At 47.3% G+C, this 27,178-nt stretch overlaps 4 protein-coding genes across 7 annotated transcripts in view; 3 read left to right on the top strand and 1 right to left on the bottom strand.

Annotated features, from left to right (window-relative positions):
* The first annotated feature begins 298 nt into the window (after nucleotides 1-298).
* LOC143009556 (uncharacterized) lies at nucleotides 299-2,557 on the top strand. Its single transcript, XM_076161574.1, has 6 exons — nucleotides 299-462; nucleotides 1,033-1,128; nucleotides 1,367-1,633; nucleotides 1,725-1,888; nucleotides 2,014-2,150; nucleotides 2,269-2,557. Exons 1-6 carry the CDS (start codon nucleotides 345-347, stop codon nucleotides 2,417-2,419), a joined length of 933 nt encoding a protein of 310 aa, XP_076017689.1. The 5' UTR covers nucleotides 299-344; the 3' UTR covers nucleotides 2,420-2,557.
* A 1,091-nt stretch (nucleotides 2,558-3,648) lies between these two features.
* Nucleotides 3,649-8,381, top strand: LOC143009530 (uncharacterized). The gene is made up of 13 exons (XM_076161534.1): nucleotides 3,649-3,829; nucleotides 4,221-4,316; nucleotides 4,555-4,821; nucleotides 4,913-5,076; nucleotides 5,202-5,338; nucleotides 5,457-5,598; nucleotides 6,352-6,356; nucleotides 6,484-6,602; nucleotides 6,858-6,977; nucleotides 7,123-7,374; nucleotides 7,473-7,630; nucleotides 7,715-7,851; nucleotides 7,966-8,381. Exons 1-13 carry the CDS (start codon nucleotides 3,712-3,714, stop codon nucleotides 8,117-8,119), a joined length of 1,869 nt encoding a protein of 622 aa, XP_076017649.1. The 5' UTR covers nucleotides 3,649-3,711; the 3' UTR covers nucleotides 8,120-8,381.
* On the bottom strand, nucleotides 7,973-12,260 carry ttc8 (tetratricopeptide repeat domain 8). Its single transcript, XM_076161573.1, has 14 exons — nucleotides 12,073-12,260; nucleotides 11,503-11,623; nucleotides 11,354-11,417; nucleotides 11,108-11,267; nucleotides 10,905-10,994; nucleotides 10,763-10,807; nucleotides 10,580-10,665; nucleotides 10,411-10,498; nucleotides 10,203-10,313; nucleotides 9,933-10,072; nucleotides 9,658-9,832; nucleotides 9,450-9,572; nucleotides 8,895-8,978; nucleotides 7,973-8,776 (listed from the first exon to the last, which is right to left on the bottom strand). Exons 1-14 carry the CDS (start codon nucleotides 12,184-12,186, stop codon nucleotides 8,660-8,662), a joined length of 1,518 nt encoding a protein of 505 aa, XP_076017688.1. The 5' UTR covers nucleotides 12,187-12,260; the 3' UTR covers nucleotides 7,973-8,659.
* A 443-nt stretch (nucleotides 12,261-12,703) lies between these two features.
* Nucleotides 12,704-27,178, top strand: part of eml5 (EMAP like 5) — a 29,914-nt gene continuing 15,439 nt past the window's right edge. For all 4 annotated transcript variants that reach the window (XR_012964695.1, XR_012964694.1, XM_076161616.1 and 1 more), the window contains exons 1-6: nucleotides 12,704-13,193; nucleotides 19,531-19,690; nucleotides 20,931-21,029; nucleotides 21,857-21,925; nucleotides 25,371-25,556; nucleotides 26,496-26,631. Coding sequence is in view for 2 of the 4 variants with exons in the window: in XM_076161616.1 (XP_076017731.1) it covers nucleotides 12,997-13,193; nucleotides 19,531-19,690; nucleotides 20,931-21,029; nucleotides 21,857-21,925; nucleotides 25,371-25,556; nucleotides 26,496-26,631 (847 nt within the window). In the remaining 2 variants the exon portion in view is untranslated. The remainder of the gene's footprint in view (nucleotides 13,194-19,530; nucleotides 19,691-20,930; nucleotides 21,030-21,856; nucleotides 21,926-25,370; nucleotides 25,557-26,495; nucleotides 26,632-27,178) is intronic.

The following is a 27,178-nucleotide window of genomic DNA, read 5'->3' as shown; positions in this document are numbered from 1 at the left end:
CTTACTTTCCACATATTGATCTGAATGTTTGTCACGTGGAATTTATTGGTTGCAAATGCTTCATTAAAAGGAGGAAAAAGTGTCCGGTGTGTGTGTTTGATGCATCATAACACATAAAGCTTCCATCTTATCGAGGTGGTGGAGACTTTTGTTATTCACTATATTCAGTTTAAAAGTATGAGCCCATGCTTTCATCACTCTTTAAAAAGCAAACTGTGTGACCTTAAGTTTTCAAAAAACATTCAACACACACAAAATTGTTTGAGTTCAGACCATGGTCCACACACACACACACACGCCAAACAGATGCAAACAGATCAATACGCATTACTGGCACCAGCGTAATGGAGAACTCACAGTCCAGGCCGGACCATCGGCAGAAAATAACATTTAAGGAAGAGTTTTCACAAGATTTCAACTCAGACGGATGTTTTAAATCTCACTGTCAAACATCTGGAGAAGGTATGGCTCACTTTAAACTTTATACTTTGTTCCTCTCTTTACATCACGATCATTTGGCAGACGCTTTTATCCAAAGCGACTTACATTACATTACCACCCTCCTCAGAGGGGGGAGCAATTGAGGGTTCGGTGCCTTGCTCAGGGGCACCTCGGCAGGGACTCGAACCAGAAATCCTCCGGTTCCCAAGCGGAAGCTCTACCCACTGAGCTACTGCCTCCCTGTTCCTCTTTACTCTCTCAAGGAACCAACCCCACATAACATTCATTCATTTGCCGATGCTGTGAATTAGATTTTAAATGCATGAAAAGTTAAGCTAATGTGTCGAATACCTGTGTAGTTTGATAGAACGAAAACCTTTCATGTGTAGTGTCACTCTACTGGCCAGAAGGGGCGCTATTCGGCATGTGAGGATATCAGTATAAAGGCTTGGATGTCAAAACGTCGTGTTTTCATGGTTTAAATGTTCATGTGATGGATACACCTTCAATATAAGTTCAGACGTGAAGCCAAACCTTCACGCCTGCACCTTCACATTCACACAGCCCATGAATGATGCTATTCTCATATAGAGGCAGCTGCTTTTCCACACCAGCGGCTGGTCCTACTGGGTCTGGGGCTCTTGAACGCTGCGCTGCTGATAGCTGCTGTTGTTATCGGAATCCAATGTGAGTATGAAAAGGAAGCTCATACTTTCATTTCCCTCTTCTGTGGCAGAGTGCAGCAGATAGCTGAGCGTGGCACTTTATAATAACAAATAGGCACAAAGGATTTCCTCTTAAATTAGAAGTGTGCATTTTCTGCCCAATCCCAAGGAGCAGCATACATTTCCCAACAACAAATGACTGATAATCGTTATATAACAGTTCAACCACGTGTCCTCAAACTCTTTTATTTCCTCCTCAGGTGCCAGGAGCACAGACAGTTCCCTTCTCATTTCCCGCGCTGCAGCCACACCTTTCCTTGTCGAGTTCAGCTATCTCCGAACCAACCTCAGCGGCGTGATCCAGGCCAGAGACGAAGCCCAGAGAACTCTGCAGGAAGAAATCAAGAAGAGGGTTAAGATAGAGCAGCAGACAGAGCAGCAGAAGGTTGTTAACGACGGCCTGCACCTCCAGATTGAGGTGCTACGATTAGGGAGGACAAAGCTGAGGTCCAACAAAACTCTCATGGGTACGACAGAAAGTCTTTCCTGAGATAAAGCAGAAACACACACAAACACCCTGCACCCTCTTAACTCTTTAGCATTCTGCTTCTCCAAAAGAGCAAAGCTGTGGCAGATGCCTCCCAGGATGGCGCTTTCTAAACGGAACCTGCTATTTCCATTCTTACGCTGAGTCCGACGACAAGAAGAACTGGCACGACAGCAGGGAAGACTGCATCAGCCGAGGAGCCGACCTGGTCGTGATCGATGACTGGGAGGAGCAGGTGTGTCCAGAGACATAAGGGAGATCAAGTCAGCATGTTGTGAACTATAAGTCTGTGAATGGGGAACGAGACGTTGTAGGAATCCTGCATGGCTCCTTTAATGTTTCCACTGTTTGATTACACAGCAAACCCTGAATGACCACTTTCTCGCCCCGGCGCATACGCAAGTATGGTGGGAGGTCGGCTTCTGGATCGGTCTGACTGACGAGGAGAGGGAGGGAACGTGGGTCTGGATCAACAACGTGACTCAGGAGGAACCCCTGTAAGAGCTACAGCCTCTCACCGTAGACGTCCATCATTGTCTTTGTGTTATTGTGTACTATCCTGAGGTGAAATTGTGTAACCCAATTGTTTCTGAATCCGTTTCCATTCCTTTCAAGGTACTGGATAGACGGAGAGCCCAACAATCACGGCGTCCAGGGTGAGAACTGTGCTGCTTTCTACAGCTCCGGCAACCCCAGGAAGACGTGGTATGATGGGAAATGCCACCACCATCACTTTTACTGGATGTGTGAGACGGCACCACGATAGACAGGGAACCACTCAGGAAGAATGTAAAATAAGAATAATGAACAAGCTGGGATATTTATTTCATCAATCCTAGTTTGGGCAAAATATGTTGCGATTGCTAAGTCAGCAAATATGATTAAAGATTGTGTTGCTCATTGATTTTGTGGTTTATTTTTGTTAGCTTATTTACTATATGGCCGTATTTGTGGAAAGGGGATTCAAAAAAGCCTTTACAAATCAGGAAAACACTTCAAATTCAAGGAGAAGTAGACTTACAAACAGATAGAGCCACAGGGATCCACGGGGCGGCACTTTGTTGCCATCACCCTCTGTTTTATAAAGCTACATTGTCGGCTCAAAGCTCTACAAACATCCACAGAGTCTCACCAGAGTCTAATTTGGAGAGTTCGATATAAATTGAACAATAAACTTGCCCATCAAAACCAATAAACAACGTATGAACAGCACAAAACAATAGGAAACAAGCCATATTAACAGTTAAGGTAGAGTAAAGTCAAAATGCACTTTCACTTTGCAGTACTTGCCTGCCAAAGTAGAGTGGGCGTGGCTAGCTCTTAATCTCTTTAACTTCCCAACATATATGAAATAAAATACATGGTCTGCTGCAGGTACTGGCATGATGGAGAACCCAACGATATTAACGATGAAGACTGTGCTGCTGTTTATGGCAGAACAAATCCCTTCAAGACCTGGAATGATGTCGGATGCGCCGAGTGGCTCAAATGGATTTGTGAAATGGCACCGAGGGCCACGAGTTAACATGCGACATGAAGACTAGAACTCTGCTCTCATTTTGCTTTTACCTTGATCAATCTGTAACACTATGTCACTCTGGGAGGGAGAACAAGAGGCATGATTGACAGATGACATCATTTTGCATTGATCTGAACCCTCTTACATTGAAGGTGGTGATGTAATGTAACTTACTTTCCACATATTGATCTGAATGTTTGTCACGTGGAATTTATTGGTTGCAAATGCTTCATTAAAAGGAGGAAAAAGTGTCCGGTGTGTGTGTTTGATGCATCATAACACATAAAGCTTCCATCTTATCGAGGTGGTGGAGACTTTTGTTATTCACTATATTCAGTTTAAAAGTATGAGCCCATGCTTTCATCACTCTTTAAAAAGCAAACTGTGTGACCTTAAGTTTTCAAAAAACATTCAACACACACAAATTTGTTTGAGTTCAGACCATGGTCCACACACACACACACACACACACACGCACACACACACACACCCAGCAAACCGATGCAAACAGATCAATACGCATTACTGGCACCAGCGTAATGGAGAACTCACAGTCCAGGCCGGACCATCGGCAGAAAATAACATTTAAGGAAAAGTTTTCACAACACTTCAACTCAGACGGATGTTTTAAATCTCACCGTCAAACATCTGGAGAAGGTATGGCTCACTTTAACTTTAAACTTTATACTTTGTTCCTCTCTTCCTCTTTACTCTCTCAAGGAACCAACCCCACGTAACATTCATTCATTTGCCGATGCTGTGAATTAGATTTTAAATGCATGAAAAGTTAAGCTAATGTGTCGAATACCTGTGTAGTTTGATAGAACGAAAACCTTTCATGTGTAGTGTCACTCTACTGGCCAGAAGGGGCGCTATTCGGCATGTGAGGATATCAGTATAAAGGCTTGGATGTCAAAACGTCGTGTTTTCATGGTTTAAATGTTCATGTGATGGATACACCTTCAATATAAGTTCAGACGTGAAGCCAAACCTTCACGCCTGCACCTTCACATTCACACAGCCCATGAATGATGCTATTCTCATATAGAGGCAGCTGCTTTTCCACACCAGCGGCTGGTCCTACTGGGTCTGGGGCTCTTGAACGCTGCGCTGCTGATAGCTGCTGTTGTTATCGGAATCCAATGTGAGTATGAAAAGGAAGCTCATACTTTCATTTCCCTCTTCTGTGGCAGAGTGCAGCAGATAGCTGAGCGTGGCACTTTATAATAACAAATAGGCACAAAGGATTTCCTCTTAAATTAGAAGTGTGCATTTTCTGCCCAATTCCAAGGAGCAGCATACATTTCCCAACAACAAATGACTGATAATCGTTGTATAACAGTTCAACCACGTGTCCTCAAACTCTTTTATTTCCTCCTCAGGTGCCAGGAGCACAGACAGTTCCCTTCTCATTTCCCGCGCTGCAGCCACACCTTTCCTTGTCGAGTTCAGCTATCTCCAAACCAACCTCAGCGGCGTGATCCAGGCCAGAGACGAAGCCCAGAGAACTCTGCAGGAAGAAATCAACAAGAGGGTTAAGATAGAGCAGCAGACAGAGCAGCAGAAGGTTGTTAACGACGGCCTGCACCTCCAGATTGAGGTGCTACGATTAGGGAGGACAAAGCTGAGGTCCAACAAAACTCTCATGGGTACGACAGAAAGTCTTTCCTGAGATAAAGCAGAAACACACACAAACACCCTGCACCCTCCTCACTCTTTAGCATTCTGCTTCTCCAAAAGAGCAAAGCTGTGGCAGATGCCTCCCAGGATGGCGCTTTCTAAACGGAACCTGCTATTTCCATTCTTACGCTGAGTCCGACGACAAGAAGAACTGGCACGACAGCAGGGAAGACTGCATTAGCCGAGGAGCCGACCTGGTCGTGATCGATGACTGGGAGGAGCAGGTGTGTCCAGAGACATAAGGGAGATCAAGTCAGCATGTTGTGAACTATAAGTCTGTGAATGGGGAACGAGACGTTGTAGGAATCCTGCATGGCTCCTTTAATGTTTCCACTGTTTGATTACACAGCAAACCCTGAATGACCACTTTCTCGCCCCGGCGCATACGCAAGTATGGTGGGAGGTCGGCTTCTGGATCGGTCTGACTGACGAGGAGAGGGAGGGAACGTGGGTCTGGATCAACAACGTGACTCAGGAGGAACCCCTGTAAGAGCTACAGCCTCTCACCGTAGACGTCCATCATTGTCTTTGTGTTATTGTGTACTATCCTGAGGTGAAATTGTGTAACCGTATTGTTACTGAATCCGTTTCCATTCCTTTCAAGGTACTGGATAGGCAGAGAGCCCAACGGCGGCCAGGTTGAGAATTGTGGTGCTTTCTACAGATCCAGCAACCCCAGGAAGACGTGGTATGATGTGGAATGCCACCACCATTACAATTACTGGATGTGTGAGACGGCACCACGATAGACAGGGAACCACTCAGGAAGAATGTAAAATAAGAATAATGAACAAGCTGGGATATTTATTTCATCAATCCTAGTTTGGGCAAAATATGTTGCGATTGCTAAGTCAGCAAATATGATTAAAGATTGTGTTATTCACCGATTTTGTGGTTTATTTTTGTTAGCTTATTTACTATATGGCCGTAATTGTGGAAAGGGGATTCAAAAAAGCCTTTACAAATCAGGAAAACACTTCAAATTCAAGGAGAAGTAGACTTACAAACAGATAGAGCCACAGGGATCCACGGGGCGGCACTTTGTTGCCATCACCCTCTGTTTTATAAAGCTACATTGTCGGCTCAAAGCTCTAAAAACATCCACAGAGTCTCACCAGAGTCTAATTTGGAGAGTTCGATATAAATTGAACAATAAACTTGCCCATCAAAACCAATAAACAACGTATGAACAGCACAAAACAATAGGAAACAAGCCATATTAACAGTTAAGGTAGAGTAAAGTCAAAATGCACTTTCATCTCAGTGAGTATAACAGACAGCTGCGTGAGGTCAGAGGTCATCAGACTGTACAATCCAGACTGGCTTGTTAAAATACATTCATAATATGAGCATAGATTTAAAATGTGAATTTCTTCAACCGGCCCGTCTGGCACATGGGCAGCAGGAGAGGAATCACAACGAAAGATTAGAAAAGATACAAAAGAGGCTGAACTCAAAAGCCTACAAATCATTTGGTCTTGCCGATCCAATGCCTGCAGCATCTGTAAATATTTAACAGATGACCTTAGCTTTCTGTTTGCAATGTAAGACACACACACACACACAACTCTTTAGTTTTGACATAAGGGCAATGTCCTGCCACTCACACATGACTGCTGCTGCGTCTAAAGAGTCCAAATGGAGGCAGTGGAACGTTTAAGTTCGGACGGCACGTACAACAAACTGATCCATCAGGAGGACTTCAGCATCGACGAGCATCCTCTCGACTCTGACCCAGACTATCAGAAAGGTAGGACAGTCAATCAACCAGTCAAAATCGAAATTCTCTTTTAAACCTCCATTTGTAGCTGTTTGATCAGTTCCCAGATGATAACTGATGTCACAAGTTACTATCCAGTGGCTCTTCTGTATGAACTTCAGACTATTTTGCTTGAATTTAATTATGAGTCACAACCACATCAGTAGTAAAACATCTTTCTGTATCTTTAGTCTAATAGTTTTGTGTTGTTCCTGTTTCGGGCTGTGATGCTGTATGTGTGTGTAGTGTCTGTGTCCGTGCTGAGACCTGGACCCGGCGTGACCTCTCACCCCAGGGTGCTGGCCGTGGGCCTGGCGCTGCTCGCCGCTCTGCTCCTGATGCTTGATATCGGCCTGGGGGTTTACTGTGAGTCACAGTGCTCACACAGTAAAGCGGTCACAATTATTTAATAACAATAGTGATGATGATAAATAAGTGACAAACCTGACCAGACTCTAATTTCATAATAAAAGCTCAATTTATCCCCCTACTTCCCACTCTCCTTTTTCAGACAAAAACCTCACAGATGGACAACGTACGTTAAACCACATCGGCGCCGAGCTGATCAAACTTCGGGCCAGTCACATGACGGCGAGCCAGAGGCAAGCCGAGGCCAGGAACCAGCTGGCAACAGAGTTCCACCAGCAGCAGCTCAGCATGTGGGAGCTGGACCACCAGCAGAAAAGAAGCAAAGACTACGAGAATCAGATCGAGAAAATGAGAGGGGAGATCGCAGCGCTGCAATCAATCTTACCAAAGATCAGTGAGCGCCTGTTTCACTCATTCTTTGTATCCTGCAGTTAGTAAAGGTTCACCTACGCTTACTGTGTTTGTGTCTTTGTCTGTTTCCCTTCCCAACAGATGAAGGCTGCAGACATTGTTTACCAGGATGGGTGTCAGTGACCTCCAAGTGTTTCTACTTGGCTTCTTCATCCCCGAGCACAACGTGGTACAACGCCAGGCAGTACTGCAAGAGATACAGGGGCGACCTGGCCATTATCAACAGCAAAGACATACAGGTAGCAAAACGCTCAACATTCAACCGCTGCACCATCATGTAACACCATTCTCTCCTACATATAAATGTTTCTGCCTCTTGTCAGCTGGCTATCAGTGATTTGATCAAAGGAAACGGAGATCCTTCCAGGCCCATACACATGAGCGGCTTCTGGATCGGGCTGAGAGACGAGCAGGAGGAAGGAACCTGGAAGTGGTGGGATGGAACCCTACTGGTGGAGGGGTAAGGGTCACACACTGCACACGGAAGGTTGCAACAGATAATCCCTTTAAGACAAACAGATATTAAACATGTGAATCCAATTATAAAGGATTTCAAAGGATGCATCATTTTCAGGTACTGGAACGAGGGAGAACCCAACGATCAGTACCTGATTGAGGACTGTGCGGCCGTGTATCCCAGGAGTAACCCCTTCAAGGCCTGGAATGATGCTCCGTGCAGACATATGCTCCAGTGGATTTGTGAAATGTCACAGTCGTCTGTGGGTTAATGTCATGTTAGCGCCTCTGCTCAGAGAGACAATGGAGACGATGGAGACGACTTCCTTTGTTTTGTTTTATTGTCATGTCAATGGCAAGGAGAGCTAAGATACCAAAAATACATCTGACATTATGAAAGGAACTATAAAAACATGAATCATTACTCTATAATAAATAACATCTTCACAGTCCAGGTACTTTACTATGTACATATGAATGTTATCCAAATCTGTATATGTACTTTTTAATAAATAAATATGAGGCCGAACTAATGTCAGAGCTCATAAATCATCCAATCATTCAAGCAGCAACTTCAAGTCCCTGTAAATATCTCACAAACCTGATGACACTTTATTTTGAAATTCTGTAAAGCTATTAATTTGTGTTTATCCAATGACCCAGCCTTCCACTTCTATTTGGAATAACTTGACTTTCTAAATGACTTTCTGACGGCTTCCACTGCTGTGCAACATCTCCGACCTGTAAACATACACACACACACACACACACACACACACGCAACTTGCATCCTAAGCGTGTCGTTCTGAGGCTCACAGCACCGCAAAGTGCTGCCGGAGCTGCTTGAGAAGCTGCTGGGTGTCCATGTGCTCAGGGAAAGCATCTTCAGACCTCTGGGCAGACGAGTAGCTGCTCTGAAGATCTCCAATCTGGACATAGACACAAAGAATGGACTGATTCATTGCCATTACACTTTACCTCACATGCTCCTGTGCCTTTAATATATTTTTAGGTCACATAACTGAAACACACGAGGTGCTAAATTACCTTTTCAGATAGGATGGAGAAGTTGAAGTGTGGCTCGTACATGTGAGGGGCCAGAGATGCCGCCGTCTGCAACAAGGCTTTGGACTGAATCAGAGACAGGACAGATGTTAGTTCAGTGATATTTCATTCAAATCGTCTGTTAGCTGTGCTCTGATGAGGTCTGGTGTTTCTCTTTCAGCATCTGTGCAGTTTGAAACAGCACCCCAAAGCCACATTGTGCTGGTAGCTGAGATTTGATAAACAATAACACAATGAGACGCCTGATGAGAGCGGCCTTCATGTTGTAAAAGCAGCCTGGGGATCAGATGTGACACGACAGGTAAGTTAGAGAGGAATATGTGAACAGCAGCACTCAGCGTTTATAATAAAATGATGTTCTAATAGTGAGTAAGGTAGTAATGGTCATAATTCATGTTTATGTGTTCATTTGTGCGAGCTGCTCTGAGCGGCTCAGTCGGGAGGAGGCGATTGTTTCCACTGACGAGTCCCGGCTGGAAAACAGCAGCTGCCGTCCTGCTGTTTGGTAACTGAACGCAAACATAAAGGACGTGTCACCTGCTCAATGCGCCCTTTGCGTAGCTCCAGCACAGCCAGGTTGTTGTAAGCCTCAGCATGGTCGTTATTAAAGGCCAGAGCCAGTTTAAAACACTGATAGGCCAGAGTCAAGTCCCCGATGCCCTGTAAAACAGAAATGAGTTCTATTAGTGCGGCGCTGGCTGTTAAATGAGCCGCGTCAGGAGGGATGACTCTGCTGGGGTCTCACCACAGCCACGTGCCCTATGTTGTACCACACGTCCGCCTGCTCTTCATCGTTGGCCACCAGGGCCAGAGCCCTCTCGAAGGACGACAGAGTCATGTCGTACTGCTGAGCGTAGAAGCAGCAGAGACCCAGGTTGTTGTACAGCTGGCAGTTGTAGACGCCCATCTGGAGCAGCCGTCTAACACACAGGGAGGAGTCGCGAGTCGTGAATCAAGGGTGGAACATACAGTAGCTGGTCACATACAGGATTTATGAGACGCTGGGCGGTTTGGTCTGACCTGTAGAAGCGCAGGGCGATCTCAGGCTGATCGGTGTAGAAGTGATTGCTGCCTATACAAGCGATGGCCTCCACATGAGTGTTGTCCTGCTTCAGCACGTCTTTGTAGTACTCAGTGGCAGATGTGATGTTGTTCATCTCCTGTGTGAAGTGTTATAGACAGAGAGTCAGCTCAGTTTGACAGGTGTGTGTGTGTGTGTGTGTGTGTGTGTGTGTGTGTGTGTGTGTGTGTGTGTGTGTGTGTGTGTGTGTGTGTGTGTGAAAGACATGCCTCATGTATGCGAGCGATTCCTGTCAGGAGGGTGACCTCGCCAGGAAAGTGGTCCAGGCCTTGTTTGAAGAGGTTGAGCGCTGTGATTGGTTGATCCAGACGTTGGTAAACCTTTTCAGGAGCAAAACAAAGTCTTTGGTTGAGTTTAAAAGCACCTTCTGTTTGGAGAGAGTTTGGAGAAGGTTGTGGGATGTATTTGTTCTCTGACCTTTGCCAGGTAGAGGTACGTATCCACAACCTCCTGGTGATTGAGGGCCGATCGAAACTGCTTTTCTGCTTCTCGATATAAACCCAGTCTGCAGGTGACAGAGAGGATGAGCCTCATGTTCCTGACTGTCAGAAACTCACACACCCTGGAGCGTTTAGGAGTCACTTACCTGTAGTAACATTTCCCCAGCTGAACTTTCCACCACCAGTCTTTGAACTGAGCATGCTCAGTAGCTTGAGCAGCCAAATCTAAAGCCTGAACAAGAAATGTGAAGAGTTAACAAAGCACAGAAACCCCTGACCCCAGTCATGCCACAATGGAGTTTAGCATCTATTTAGTGAGAGTAACTTACATTTTTCACATCGTTTTCATGATGGAAGATGAACTCAAACAGTGTCTGAGGAGGGAAACAAAGGTTAATTCACAATGATAATCTGAATAAATGTGTTTATTTATGTGTTTGTGTTGTTGCTAGTTACAGTTTTCCTCCTTACCCTTGATAAACTGGGCTTTTGTGAATACTTGGCCAGATTAAGTCTTGACAAATTTATAAACGGACCATCTGGATTAGTCAACATGGAGGCCTGAGGAACGAGAGCTTATGGTGAGAAAACAAGCATCAATCAGCCCAAAGTGGAGAACATCAACGTGTGAGATCAAAAGGACTCTGCTGTTCTAAACTCTCCTGTGTACTCACTGTTCCCAGGCGGATGAATCTCCCAGAAGCACTGGTGACGGGGCGGGCGGTGCTTGCAGTGCGGGGGGTCTTGATGGCCTGCTCCATGGTCCCAGGACGCCCAGACTGCGTGCCGGGCCTCACAAATCCTGTGATGGGACGCCCCGACTGTGTCATAGGTCTGAAAGTCCAGAGAGAGGGAAAAGAAATCAGCTCAGGTTTCCCTCAGCTGCAGCTGCGGCTCTGATTCAGGCTCTGAGTGGCTACCTGACGGCCGGTGTGGGACCCCCGCCGTGGCTCGTCCCCGGGAGCCTCAGCGATGTTCCGGGGCCTGAGAAGTTTACAAATCCAAAATGTAAATATGTGAATCATTAGTTTTAAAGTTTGCAGCAGTGAGAGAGAAGAAGAAGACTTACGTGCCACCTGAGCGATGGAGCTCTCATCCAGCATCATCTCAGCTATCCCCTCCTCGTCCACCTCCACCTCATCAATGTAAACCATCTCTGTCAGCGCACGGGTCTTCAAACTCCACGCAGCCTATGGAACACACGGCATGAATGAGATTTTGTCACGAGATGAGTTTTACTCTTAAGGAGCTGAGCTGAAACATCCAAAAGAGAAGCAACAGGACGGAAGAGAAGCAGTCTGTGGTCAGCGTTACCTCGGTGATATGCATGGAGGAGCCAGAGTCCTTAAGACAGCATGCAACGAGTTTTTGAGAGAGAACAGAAGATGTTGAGAGGGGAGTTGACAGTGTGAGGGGAAAGAAAAATAATAATAAAAACATTACAGAGCGGAAATGTGTAAAAACGTGAAGGAGGAAGAAACAAGTCGAATAATAGTAAAGATAGCAGAGTACGTGCCATAAATACATCTATAGCTAACGTGGAAATCTTAACAAACCTGTAAGGACGCACTAATCGGGATTATACAGTACAACGCTATTTGCTACAGTTTAGCATGCTAGGCTAACTGGACCACAGTACCTGGTCGTATGGGCTGTCTTGGAGTATTTTCGTACAAATGTCGGAACATTGCTGTAGCTTTCTCCGTCTGAAGTAGCTCCACGCGAGAAACAGAGGGTCCATTGTCACTTCCATGGCTCTAGGTCGAACAAACGCAGAGTGGAAAGTCGGTTAACGAGCTAGTGTTAGCTGCTTAGCAAAGATGGAACGGGAGCGGAGAGAAACCAAAGCGTCCCTCTGTCGCTCGGCAACCGGGGAGGAGGGCGGGGCTTCACGACCACCGCTTCCTCCAGTGAAAATAAAATAAAATAAAACAAAACAAAATAAAATAAAATAAAATAAAATAAAATAAAATAAAATAAAATAAAACAAAATAAAACAAAATAAAATAAAATAAAAATAGATACGGAACATTTTATCAAATGTTTTATGGCACAGGTTTTGATGATAATCAACAATACAATGGGAGATGAGCCCGTTATAACTGTGCAGGTGTCTTACCCCAGTTTGGACCGCGGCGGCGCTGTTCTCTTCACCTTTACCTCGGAAGATAACCGAGGCTTTGATTGGCCAGCGGGCCGTGTCGTCACCCGGGTGGGCGGAGCCTAGGAATAACGCCACAGCTCCATCTTTGTGGGCTTTGACAGGAGCTTTGACCTGTGTCGGAGAGCAGCGCAGAGCCGGACGATCCTCACCATGCGAACCAGCGCGTAGATACTCCCTTTCAAAAACGGACACAGAGGGCTTTAATGTGAGGACACAGTAGGAAACAACAATGCACACGAGCCTCGAACGCATCATTTCAACGCTGGCACTGGACTGCTAAAGAAAACAAACCCCAAAAAGGAACTAATGGGACTCACGGGCTTAAAATAAATCATTTGTGGTGAATGACACTCGATCAAATATCCAACGAGACACGGGCAGAGACACGGAAGAGCGGACATGGCTGACAGAACTGCTCCCAACTGCCACCTGAGACTGGAGTGGGTGTACGGATACCGGGGACACCAGTGCCGCAACAACCTGTACTACACCGCCGCCAAGGAGATTGTTTATTTTGTCGCCGGGGTGGGAGTTGTGTACAACACCCGGGAGCACAAGCAGAAATTTTACCTGGGGCATAACGATGACATAATCAGGTAAAGATAACAACCCCTCTTCCTCCCCCCCCCCCCCCCTAGAATCCCCCCATCAAACCCAGTCTAACTTCTCCTTCCAGCACCAGGACTGTAGAGTAGAAGCCACACTGAGGCAGAGATGTTGCTGTGGCTGCTGGTGTCACCTTGTGTCAGGTAATGTGATATTTTTGGTGAGCAACAAGGAGCTCCAAGAAACAGCAGCAGCAGTCCTACAGGGCTGCTAAGTGCTTGGCTCAAGGACACTTCAGCAGTAGGGGCAGAGGCTTTGTTTTGAGTCCAGCCCAGCAGGTCTATCTCTCTCTCTCTCTCTCCCTCCCTGGCACATTACAGATTAACTTTTGCCCTGCTTTGCTTCTGTCCATCATCACACACACTCAGGCCACATTCAGGGTTTATTCACTGACGATTGAACATTTCCTTCATTTCCTCCCAAAGCAGCAGCCGGTCTCTCGTCTCTCTCTGTCCCTACTTTCTACTTTACGTTTGTCTTCAGAGTGGCCGGTGTCTCTTTGAAGAGGCCACACACTAACAATAACCCCCTGTGTCCAATTGCTTGTGTTGACATTGTGTGTGTGTTGGCCTGGAGATGACAGCATTATATACTGTGTCGTTAGTCAGCTGGGCTCCTGCTCTATTATTAATTGAAACACAGAGACACCGGCCCTTCGCTGCCTTGTGGGTGAAGTGCCTACGTTCAAACACTTGACTGAAGGAGTCACTGATTGAGCCACACTGTGAGGTTTCCCATGCAGAAGTTATGCATTGGTATTGGTAATCTGTACATGCGTGTGCATGTGCCTGTGTGTGTGTGTGTGTGGCATGATTCAGATTCAAGATGTTATGAGTCATTCCGTGCATTAGTGTGATGGGTTGCCACATGTACTCTCTGTTGTCAGGTTAATTTAAATGCATAAACTTCACGGACACATGCTTAGATCTCTCTACAGATCTCTTCTAGCGTCCATGTGGGCCGGTTAATTGTCTCTTTTAAACACAGCTCTCATTTCCATGGAAGTTAAGAGCACAACTAGGAGCGATTGAACATATTCAGCGCCCCACTGCTCTCACGTTGCACTAACTCATGCGGAAAAGATGCAGCCCAACACAGAGATTCAGATCTCTGGCTCTTGTCTGTCCGTCCGTCCGTCCTTCGTCCCCAGTGCCAAGTTGTTTATTCCGCTCGCTGCTTTACCATACAATCAAATGATCTTTTATTTCTCTTTATGAGCTACACACCAATTTGGCGTTGTGCTTGATGATTTGATTACCGCCCTTGTTTCTCCCTGCTGATTTGATCTCATCCGGCTGCTGCTACTTCAGCCTGCTGGTCTCCTGGTCTGATCTGGAGGAGGTAATAAGCAGGTTTTCACATGAATGAAAGGCTAATCTCTTCCTTGACAGATGATGAGGGCTCTCACCTTCCCTCGCTGGCCTGCCCTGCCCTTTTACCGGGGCCTTTGTGAGGGATGTTAATTTATTGGGTACTCAAGCGATAATGGAACGGACTAAGGAGGTTAATTTGTTTTTAAAACACAGTTCACAATGCAGCAGATGTAGATGTATGGTAACCTGGGTGACCTGTGCCATGGCTCTGTGGAATCCTCCCAAGGAGGCGTGGAGGGCAAATGATGAGGAGGGCTGCACCGATGCCATCTGAGTTCTTTATTTATGTGTGTGAAGTTAGCAGAGGATGAGGGCGTGGTGGGGACATCGCTTGTTGATGAGGCGAGTAGAGAAGCCATATTGATTCTGGTTCTATGTTATGTATGAGGAGGAGGCTGTGAGCAAAGCAGCAACATTTGTCTTGTACGATCCTGTATTCCAGGAGAAATGGATTCATAAATCAGTTTGGATAATCGCCCATAATAGAGCTGCAGCAGCTGGAATATACAGTATGCATTGGGTGTGTGTGTGTGTGTGTGTGTGTGTAGGCGTGTGTGTGTGTAAAGATTATCTCTTTTTAATGGATTCATTCCATTTCCTGTGGAGCGACCCCCTCATATTACACAGCATGTCAAAAAAAACATTGACAAATTGATAATCAAATCTCGATTCCACTGAATGACCTGTTAGATCTGATGGGGCATGAATGCATCGCTACACACACATGGTGTTGATGACTAGAGTGTAAGTTAAGTTAAGGTCATTTTCCTTTTTATATATCTAGATTTCTGGAACATTTTCCAGGCCTTAAAAAAGGACAAATCTGAGGTCTGGCATGCTAGATTATAGATAGCAGAGAGAGAGGGAGGGTGAGAGAGAGGGAGAGGGAGGGAGAGAGGGAGAGAGAGAGGGAGGGAGAGAGGGATGGAGAGAGAGAGAGAGAGATAGAGAGAGAGAGGGAGGAAGAGAGAGAGGGAGGGAGTGTGTGTGAGAGAGAGAGTGAGAGAGAGAGGGGGGTGGGAGGGTGAGGGAGAGTTGTAAATTCGGTGGAGCATAAATCCTTTACTTCTTTCAACTTCTAATTAATTAACTGCGCTGGTTGGAAGCAGAAGGAAAGTGTGTGTGCAGTAAATGTGTCAGGTTTGCAGACGAGAGTCTCACAGCTGCAGACTGTGAACAGTATGAGCTCAGTGTGTGAACTAACCCCGCATGGTGATGTGTGTAGTTTAATGTCAGGGAGCACACACACACACACACACACAAACACACACACACACACACTCACACCCGCACACACACACACCAAATCATGTTCTGCAGCTCCATGCTTTCATGTATCTCATCTTCATCCGTCCTCAGATCCTCCTCTGGTCTGTTCCGGTGCGTTGGACTTGCTCGTCCCCCTGTTGCCCAAATCAAAGCCTTGCATGTTTATAGATGAACGACTCTGATGTGACTGCACACAACTCCAGTTAGTGTGTGAGCATTTCTGCTATCAGGCAATTACTAATTACAGGCAATGGGCATCATGTCCTAATCCCAGAGCTCCATCTCGCTTTGTGGTCGCACTCACGAACACACACGCACTACTTGTGTTGATGCATTTCCTTAAACATTATTTTTAAGCTTTTTGGCAACTTTTCAGCTGATTTCTGCCTCTGTAGATCACCCGACCCCTCTGAACTGCACCACCTGGGTCATTCATACTGGTAATGCCTCAGATGGATCTTTTAGAGAGGTGATGTGAGTGTCAGTGGGACGTTTAAGGCTTTGGTGGGTCGACCCGTCACCCAGACTCAGTGCCATGCTGCTCTTAAAGCCTGTGTGGGCCTCTAAAGAGCAGATCTGTCTTCCCTAATTAAGCTCCTCCAAAGTGCAGTACAGTTACTTAGAGCAATGATATTATTGGGCATCAGCGTCTCTGGGATTAAAGAAAGAAACCCGAGGCAGACGTTAGTTTTAGCTGGTGTTTTAAAGCTTATTTGTGGAGTGGAAATGATGGAGTATAACTGAATTCTCTTCTTGCCTCACCCAAGCCACTGCTCAGACAGCAGTGGTGCATTCAGGAACTTGGTACTGACACTTTATTGAGCCGATATTATAGATATTGCGGGTGTAAATGTTGTATTATTGAGTCGAACGTCAAAGCTAAAATAATATGTAGTATTATATTAATGTCCAACAGCGAATTCAGCTTTTGCCCGCTTTCATTCCAGGGAATCTATTTATAGTTTGAGGCAGCGGCTGTATGTGCAGGTGCCTTTTGATTGGCAGCTGGATTAAAGGAAATACCCTGTTCTGTCTGTATACACCTTTGGAAATGTGCTGATCCTCTCTAATCCACCAAAGACAAAGTCACACACTGCAACCACCACTGAGGAGTGTGGATCCCAACTTAATCATCATCAGCCCACATCACCATCATCATCTACCTGTTACATAAAGTCTGACTAACTTCACTCCTGAGTCAAGATCCACTCAAGCCCCTCTTACTTACTAAATACAGCTTAAACAAGCTTTCTTACTCATCACTCTTACGTTTTATATTTTTACATTTACAGTACGATATTTATTCTTTACTCTTAAATTGTATATATTGTACGATTCTACTACCATATGTGAATCTCAGCCCAGTCTGACCCTGTTATTAATAATAGTTATTTTTTATTATTAGTATTATTTTTAATTTATTAAATTTATTAAATTTATTGAATTTATTGAATTTATTATTTATTTATTTATTTATTTATTTATGTACTTATTATTAGTGTTTTATTTGTTTTTATTTTTTGGCTTGTCTGTTGGCAAGATATGAAACTTGCTTGGCCTGTATCTTGATTTTCTGCCATTTTTGCTGTCTACAATAACAATGAGTGGGCATGGCTCACTCTTCTAAACGTCAATGACCTGCTGGTGGCGCTATAACAGCAGCAACAGTTACATTTTGTCTCTAAATTTAGATCTACAGGTGGTCACGGTCGAGTCAAAAACCTGTTAGATTAGATAAATCATAAACTACTCGAGCTTGGGGGAGGTATGCCCTCCAGTTGATGTATTTGTTTATTTAATGGCAGCGGACTGAACTGTGTCTCTGCATAGTCACAATGAGAAATCAACTCTCGGCTCCTCTAATGAGCCTCTGTCTCTGCAGTTTAATTAGCCTCCCATCTACATGAAAGCAGCATCTGTACCATTCAGCTGGCTTTGCTCTGCCGGCTCTGGCAGATGGGAGACGGCTTCATCAAAGGGCCGGAGCCTGCGCTGGCGTACAGGAGGAGCATGGCGCCCAGCCGCAGGGTACATCATTACTGAGAGCATTTAGCCACTTCTTAAACAGACAGAAATGTAAGTGAAGCAATGATGTGTGTGGTTGTGTGTGTGTGTGTGCTGGCGGAAAAGGGAGAGAGAGGAGCCAAAGGGTCAGAAACAGAGAGACGGAGACGAATCTGTCCACCTTCTGATCCCACGCAGGAAACCCAAATGCAAGGGAAGTCGCTTCAATTCCCTTCGCCGCCGTCGGAGATTTCATTCCTCTCTTTTTGCTTCATTTCAGCCGTCTGCTTGCTTGACGTCGGACCAAACCAGATTAGTTTTGCTGTACCTGCTCATCACAAAGCCAGATTTCTCCGCCGTGACTGTCTGCATTTCCCAAAGTGTTCCAATCAGTCTCTCTTCCTCTGAATGCTATTTTTAGCCGCTTTGCTCTGATTATATAATTCACATAAAGGAAGGAGAGAAATTGTGCCAGGTTGAAAGAGAGCGAGAGAAAGAACGAGAGAGAGAGAGAGGAGGAGGAGGAGGGGGGTTTGACAAAGAAGAAGGTGGGTAAGTGAAGCGGGTGAGCGAGGGCTGAGTGGGAATAAGGCTCACGTCTGCCACAGCGGCGAGGCTCCGTCTCCAGAGAGGCTACACCACCCAACTTCTGTCAAGTTCACAGGAGACACGGAGGCAGCACTTTCAGATGCAAATGAGGTGTCACCGTGAGAGATGAAGGAATAATTCAGGCGGAGAGATTCACCGGGTAAAGTTTGGATAGAGAGACAGACAGACAGGGAGGGAATGGAGAGCGATTAAAATGGTAGAGAGAGAGAGAAAGAGAGAGAGAGAAACCACCTTGTCATGAGCTGATTGGACTCAGCAGGCCGGTGCTGTCCGGCCCGTGAAGCCTCCCTGACCCGCTCTCCGACTGTGTGCCAGGATTAGACATTCCAGAGTGCAGTTGGGGTAACAGGCGGCCTGATTGTAATGGAGAGGGTCGCCGTGGCAGCAGGAAACACATTGGGCCAAGAAAGAGACAAGAGGATGAATCGCTCTGCCCCGCCCGGAACGTGAGCGCCAGGACGGGCAGAGCGAGGATTCATACGGCACGCCGGGCGCTCAGCTGGAGAGTGGGAAAGCTTGTAGGTGGGGGAAGCGTGTGAGTGTGTGTGTGTGTGTGTGTGTGTGGCAGGGGGAGGGGGGATTATGTAACAGTGTTAGAAACATATGCCTGGTGATGTGAGGAAACCCTCAGGGGCAGAGGGCCAAACCATCATCACAGAGAATACACAGAGGGGGGAAGAAGATACATCTGTCATGTGACTAACAGTGATTTTTGTACATTGTAACCCCCTGCAGGTGGGGATGTGTGTGTGTGTGTGTGTGTGAGAGGGTCACCTAAGAGAAAATGGGTTTGGGGGTCAAGCTGCCAAATTCAGACCAACGCCAGGAGGCTGAGCCCTGCTACTGTTCTCTGCACACACACACACGTGCATACACAAACACACACACACATGCACACCCCCAAAGGCACACACACCAAAGTGCAACACTAATCAGATGTTTGCCCTTTTACCAGCCATATCTTTGAATTAACTCTCATTCTCTCTCTCTCTCTCTCTCTCTCCCTCCCTCTCTCTCTCTCTCTCTCTCTCTCCCTCTCTCTCCCTCCCCCTCCCCCTCTCTCCCTCTCTAGTTTAGCGTTGCATCCGGAGCGTGTGCTGGTGGCCACGGGTCAGGTGGGCAAGGAGCCGTACATCTGTGTGTGGGACTCCTACACTGTGCAGACCGTGTCCATCCTCAAGGACGTGCACACACACGGCATCGCCTGCTTGGCTTTCGACCTGGAAGGACAGGTACACCGCTCTGTAACAATAACCTGCACTTCCAGTCCATCATGCAAACAATGGTGGAGCTTGTGTGTGTGTGTGTGGAGCTAAGAGTGGAAGCAGGGAGGTTCAGCTGGAGCGGCAGAGCAGCAACAATTCCAGCTCTGCAGCTTGGGTTGCTGTTGCAGCCGGCCTGCGGGGTCGTGGTTACAGAGACACGCCCCTCGCTGTCCCTTTAACCGTTTCACTCATGTTTCACTCAGTTTAGATTTACACACTGCAGCCTCCACCTGATGGTGTTCTGGACTATTTGTGTCTCCAAAAAATCGATATTTCACCGATCAGCTCTCTGTTTAAAACCTTTTTATCTCTCTCTCTCTCTCTCTCTCTCTCTCTCTCTCTCTCTCTCTCAGCAAAGTGTGTGATGTAGTGTTCTAGCTCTGTACATGTTTCTCTCCCTCCCATTGGAGAAAGCCTGAGATTGCAGATCCCCAGCCGTCAGAATGAGTCTCCTCACTCTAAGGGCTAGGCTGAGGAGTTGGGATATGGAGGAAGCATGTAGTCCAAGTGGGAAGAGAGTAAAGGGGCGGGGCCAGATTATGTTGGGGGGAAGGGGGAGGGGGGAGGGTCTGACCTGGAGACATCTTGGATCTCCTTGGAAGCAGCAGGAGGATGAAGCCGGAGAGAGGGACATCTGGGCGACTATGGCTGGATGGATTAATGGACGGAGAGACGATCTGACTGAAGTCTGTGCTGCATTAATGCATCAATGTTCACTGTGATGAAGAGACAACTTCATCACAGGAGGACATTTCACAGAACCTGTACATTCTAGTTCTATAGCAATAAGAAAAACTATTATGGACTGTTTTATAGCCGAGAGTTTTGTGTATAAAATATAAACAACTCATTTTAAAGCCAACGAGCACAAATATCTTCAGCCCTCACCGGGTTAAATCTGGGTGCTGAACCGTAGAGGACACCTTGTCTGAGTGGAGATGCTTCCCTTTCCTCTTCTGCTCCACTGCTGCCTCCTCACTCACTCACTCCCTCACTTGCTCCCTCAGCTGTAGGCTCCAGCAGCTAAAGCTCTCTTAACGTGCTCGCTCCGATCGCCACGGGCCGGACAACTGTTCTCTAGCTGTTATTAGCCTCTGAATCTCTCCACTCCGTCCACAGCTAGTGGAGATGAATGCGTGTGCAACAGAGCCGTAACCGTTCAGCCCGTGACGCTGCGTGTGAATCATCTCCTTCCTCTCTTTTGCAGTGTTTGGTGTCCGTGGGCTTGGACTCAAAAAACACAATCTGTGTGTGGGACTGGAGGAGAGGGAAGGTGCTGGCAGCGGCTCCCGGTCACACAGACAGGGTAAAGGCTTTTCTTCCTCCCCTTGTCTCAGTCACAAGCTCGGTATCGATCCTCTCAGGATGGAGCTCCGGCCCCGAGCAGCCGTAAACAAGTTAGGCCTGATTGATTGCCAGCTTCCCGGAGCTCGTCTGAGAGGACACGCCGCCAATGAAAAGGAATTTTAAAAAGATGAAATACGGGCAGCTGTTGTTTTCCCACTCAACCCACACACTCTATCACAGCCGTGCACACACACACACACACACACACACACACACACACACACACACACGCACGCACACAGTCTCCCTCCCTGCCTGCTTGTAATTCCCTCTAAAGCCTTTCACGACAGATTTGATTCAATAGTATTTTAGTAGTTTAATAGTATTTGAACACACGTAGCAGCGTGATGAAAACAGATTAAAGCGAATTTCACGATTTTCAGGAAATTTACATCAGATTAAGCTAATGATTTAAAGTAGAGAAGCTTTTCGAGGCTTTTCCACGTGTTCTATTGATCGTGGCTCTGTGGGTCCATCGCCTGTCCATTCAAAGGCCTGAGTGAAGGACAAACATCTACAGAATGACCCAGAAATGTTGTTATTTTTACAGAATATCATAATTTTCGCTCGAATTTCAGCAGGAATCTTCATTATCCATGAATTGAGTGCTTTGTGAAAGACCTGATTGACTTCTCCTGCTGTTAGTCACGTCACATGTTCTCAGGTTGGAGCTAGTGAGGCAGATCTCAGGTCTCCAGCATCTTATTCATCTTCCTCACCCTCTTTAAGGACCAATACGCTGTTTGATCACAGTATTTGATTGAATGTGTGTCTTCTCCTCCACAGATATTTGACATTTCGTGGGACTTGTACCAGCCCAGCAAGCTTGTGAGCTGTGGAGTTAAACACATCAAGGTACGGCTGCTTCCTGGACTGAAGTCTTGTGGTTCATTTGCATAATACCAGAAAACAGATTGAGATTTCTTTTCGGAGGGGAGAGGGGGGGGGAGCTTGGAAGAAACTGATGGCTCGGCGCCGTCTCCACTTCATCGCCGCGCTCACATCAAAGCCTTAAATAGATGTATGCAAATTGACTTTATTCCACAGCCCGTGGTTATTAGACACTTAACATAAGTAGGACAGGCAATGACTCCCAGTTTCTCTTTTCAAACGCGTAGTTATCTGCACCACAGAGAGGAAAATGAGCTTTCTTATGGGCGAGCATGACTCTGCTCTCAGCTCCACCATTCAGCTCAGCTCTCTCCTCATTCAGCTTTTTTGGAGACCCCCCCCCCCACCCTCCGGCCCCCCCTGCTGTATGAGCTGCAGCTGTGCCTGCGATCTCCATTGCTTCTTTTTCACACGAGAGCGGCGTTCATAAATCTTCAATGAGCTCACGCCGGGTATCTTCGCCAAGCTCTCCCGCGGGACGTGTGGCGGTGTTCATCGAGTGGCTGAGACCATTAGGAAATAACAAGGAGCTGCAGAGCCACAGAGGAAGGAAGAGCGTAAACACAAACTGTAGGGACGAAGGGGAAAGACGCTGAAATAGACAGGAAGTGCACCCAGCGGGCCCTGTGGAGTCAAAACTTAAACGGGTTCGGTGCAGTCAGGAGGGTTAGTGTGCTGCTGGGCTGATGACTCCCTGCTCTCCATCCAGCCTGACCTCCTGTTCAACAGTAATTCCCCCTCCAGACCTTCGCTGCCCCTCCGGTTTTCCGCTCCCATCCCCCAATCCCCGCCACATCCCTTCACTCCGACTCCGGCCTTCGTCTTTCCCTCTTCTCCTCTTTTCTTTCCTACCCCTTTTGGCTTTATGATGCCAAGGCGATCTCCAGCGATTGTCCCACATAATTCCCTGCCAGCTTTCACCCCTGTGGACCATGTGACATCTGCTCCCAGCCCCTGTGCCTGCTCGGTGATTAGAGCACTCAGAGCATCCAGGAGATTTAGCCCCCATAATCCCCTCACTGGTAGACTGTGGAGAACACACACACACACACACACACACACACACACACACACCCCTGTGACAAGGCTGCTGTCCACACACTCCTCCCAGCAGGCTTCCTCCGAGCTAATCATACTTTGTAACCATTTGCCTTACATACCACCCTCATTCGCCTCACTGACCAATCAGCTGTGCACATGTTCCCTCACGCTCATGTATGGTGTGTGTGTGTGGGGAAATTCAACTTCCAGCTCGCTTGCATCCAGTAATCTGGAAGATCTCTCGTGGCGTTATTCAGCCTGAGTGTGTGTGTGTGTGGGGGGACGAGCTGGGCGGCGGTGGCGGTTTGGGGGCGTGGCAGGCTCCTCCCCTCTTTGCATTCATTACATTTAAAAGCTTTTCCCTGCACTGTTGGTTGAAGTGTTGGTTGAAGTAAGTCAATGAGCTAAAGACAAGCCTGTAATCCTGAGCTCAGAGGAACAGCTTCCACGTCCAGATCTCCTCTAGAAGTCTATTAAGTCTGAGAAATAAAACCTAATATTCTGCCTGAGACTCAGAGTCACAGTTTATGAGGTTTCTCTTTTAACTCATTTGGTTTCTTTCAGTTATTTTACCTTAGATAGAGCATTTTACTGGACTGCAGCTTTATATGAAATATTCACAGCACTTACGTCAGCAGTAAAATCTACCCCAGTTCCAAAAGTAAAGGAGTGTAGAGGGATCTCTGTTGGAGTGTGTGTGTGTGTATGTGTGTGTGTGTGTGTGTGTGAGAATCATGATCATCCTGAAAACTCCCAAATCCAGAGACACACATTTTGCGCTTGGATAATCCAGAATGTGTTGTTTTTTTCCTCTAAATTTGTGGGGTTTTCCTCAGGTTGTGTCATGATGATGTGGTAGTAAAGCCGGGCAGATAGATGTAGTGAAGAAGGAGAAGGTTGTAATAGTGTGAGTATCCCAGAGCAGCACACAGATCCTCTCCCCCTCTCTGTCTCCTCATCATAAACCCCCTCCAGCGTCCCATGGCCTCTCAGTAAATCAGCAGCCAGAGGATTAGCCGGCGCCGGCGTCTCGCTGCCTTATCGGCTGCGGGCAGGGAGGGCCGGGGCGGTCACGCCGCATCCACGCCGCCGCCCCCTCCTCCCCTCAGCCCCAGCCCCTCCCCTATCCCATCCAGACCTCACGTAGCCTCGCCAGCTCCACACAATCCAGCGTGCGTATCTGCATGCTCCCATTACCTACAAACCTATGATCTGTACTACTTAACCCTGATCCCCGGCACAAACCCGCTCTGGGCTCCGCTCCGACGCTCTGGGCTCCGCTCTGGGCTCCGCTCCCTCTCCTCTCTTGTGTTGTGATGCATAGGAGCCGTCCATATTTGACGGCGGTGCTACATCTTGATCCTGCGATGTCTGCGTCTGATAATTGATCCGTCCCGTTCCCACGCGGCGGCCCTATCAGGCGGCGTGAGAGGTGTTAGTGAGGGTGACAGAGTGGCTCATTTGCTCATGCTGGGAGCGTCTCTCTGCTCTCATCACACACAGTGGTCTCAGGAAGTGAAAGTGGGCGAGATTGCTTTGATAAACAGAATACTGTATTGTATGTACATGTACTGTGTGAAGTGTTGCTCCTTTGTTCCCCCGATCAGCCCGGCTGCATTCAGGCTGATCCGCCTGCTGCAGGGTCGTCCTGGCTCAAGGTTACGTTGTTTGTTTTCTTTGCGGTGAACCAGATTTCCCTGCCTGTTGCCTGGTTGGCAGGTAATGTTGAGGGATCTCCTCCTTTAGGTGCAGCAGGAGAGGCGTCTGTCACGTCCCTGCTGTTACCTGTGATGAGTGTGAGGAGAGGTGTGTGTGTGTCAGCGTCACGTGTGAGCCGCCGCCGCGTCTCTGGGATCGTGACTTTCTCCCCGTGATCTCATCTCGGCCGCAGATGGAGCGTCTCTCTCTCTCTCTCTCTCTCTCTCTCTCTCTCTCTCTCTCTCCCTCTCTCTCTCTCTCCCTCTCTCTCTCTCTCTCTGTCTCTGTTTGATGGATTTAGCCCTCAGACGAGGCCCCTGCACATGCATCCCAATGACCTTGTTCATAAATAATGAGCCTCCATTTGAGTGTGTGTATGTATGCTCGTGTGTGTGTGTGTGTGTGTGTGTCTGTGCATGCTGATCAGGTGGTTTCAGCTCTGAACCTCCAGCTAGAGTTCTGAGTCTCCCATGTGAAAGGGGGGCATTCAGATTTTGACTTAGCATTATATTTCCAAGGTGACTGTGGATTTACTGTATTGTTACATTTCAGTGTTGCGTTGAAATAGAAAGCTGCATAATTGTCTATCTGCTCTTTCATAACAGGATTACAAAGAGGATTATGGTCCTTCATACTTTCTAACTGTTCTCTTTTGTCTGTGTTTTTCCAGTTTTGGAGCTTATGTGGTAATGCCCTGACGCCCAAACGAGGTGTGTTTGGCAAAACGGGGGACCTGCAGACCATCCTGTGTCTGGCCTGTGCCAAGGACGAGGTCACGTATTCAGGTGCCTTGAATGGTGACATCTACGTGTGGAAAGGGATCAACCTGATCCGGACGGTGCAAGGAGCTCACGGGGTGAGTCTGAAGTCTGCAGGTGTTCCCTAACCCTTAAGGGTCTGAACGAGTCGCCTCAGGGACTCTAGAGGCCAGAATCCCTGTGATCACAGCAAAGTCCTGTTATTACCCAGCACAGGCAGCAGGAAAGTCAAAGGGGAGAGAAGGTATCCTGGGAGGGTTTTCGCCGTCTGCAAGCCCTGGATTTTCTGGTCCCTGAGCAGATTTTAGAAAATTTGACCAGTGTTACACAGAGTTTTGTCTGTGATTGAGGCTGTTCAACCATCCAGGCAACGGGAAGCAGGGAGGAAGAGGGCGGGGTGGTGTGTGTGTGTGTGTGTGTGTGTGTGTGTGTGTGTGTGTGTGTGTGTGTGTGTGTGGGTGTGTGTGTGTGTGTGTGTGTGTGTGTGTGTGGGTGTGTGTGTGTGGGTGGGGGTGTGTGTGTGTGTGTGTGTGTGTGTGTGTGTGTGTGGGGGGGGGGGGGGGGGGGGGGGGGGCATGCAGACTGGGTTTGATTCTGCCTCTGCCGAAAAGGATCAACGTTTTTTGCTCCACAGGATTAAATGATCTCCACGGGATCAACAGCTGGGAGAGAAGATGGAAGGGGTGGGGGAGGGGGAAGGGGATAATAACGGCCACACACACTCATTGCTGCGGTCCAAACACCAAATGTCTACCGGGGGCTGTGACAGGGACTGGCTGGCAGCATGTTGCCAATCACACAAACCCAAAGGAGCAGAACTATCTTATAATTACTGAATATAAAAGTGTGTTCCATTCTCCCCTCCCCTCCCCTCCCCTCCCCTCCTCCCCGTCCTTCTTTATCTAGCGTTGTGTTATTTCGAGGCCTCGGTAACAAGCTAACCATTGTGAAAGCCTCGTCAAACCGAACGCCCGGCTGGTTCTGACGTGGCTTGTTCACGGCGCCGCTCCCCGCTAACAGCCTGTCACTTCTTCCAGTCAGGGATTTTCAGCATGAATGCCTGCGAGGAGGGTTTCGCCACCGGAGGCCGGGACGGCTGCGTCCGACTGTGGGATCTCAACTTCAAACCAATTACCGTCATTGATCTCAGGGAAACAGACCAAGGATATAAAGGTGAAGTCAAACTGCCTCCTCTGTCCTCTAGAGAGCAGAGAGGTGGAGTGTTAGTAAGTCAAATGCAGAATCCTTCTTTTCTACAATTACTCTTCCCCCCCCACTAACGTTTTGTTTCTTTTTCTCTATTTTCTCCATCTCTTTTGTTTATAATCACGGGCCAAACAGTAGCTAGAGGTGAAAATAGCCGAGGTGGGTAAAGTTGTAGAGGGTGCAGTAAGCAACCATGTCAGTGTGTAACACCCCCGCATTGTCCTCGCTCCTCCTGTCAGTAAGTCCAACCCGCTGTAGCCGTACGCTGTATACACATGTGGCGCTCACGTGTGTATACAGCGCATGCATCCTCCATCCTCTCCTCCCTGTTACTTACTCCAGTGTCACTTGCAGGCCAGCTTTGACACCATGTGCCGCCATTGTATTTCCTGTTGAAACCTCATCACCGGCAGCCCACAGCTGGCTGTTTACACCTTCTTTATTCTCCCCCTGTCATGCTCCACTCTGTATAAGCAAATGCCTGCCTGCTGTCACCGTCGCCGTGTGTATTTTT

Source organism: Genypterus blacodes, unplaced genomic scaffold (genome assembly GCF_046128005.1).
Source record: "Genypterus blacodes isolate CSIRO-AG114 ecotype Tasmania unplaced genomic scaffold, CSIRO-AGI_Gbla_v1 ptg000112l_1, whole genome shotgun sequence".
Lineage (NCBI taxonomy): Eukaryota > Metazoa > Chordata > Actinopteri > Ophidiiformes > Ophidiidae > Genypterus > Genypterus blacodes.
The sequence above is the reverse complement of the archived record's forward strand: the minus strand, read 5'-3'. Positions and strand labels throughout refer to the sequence as shown.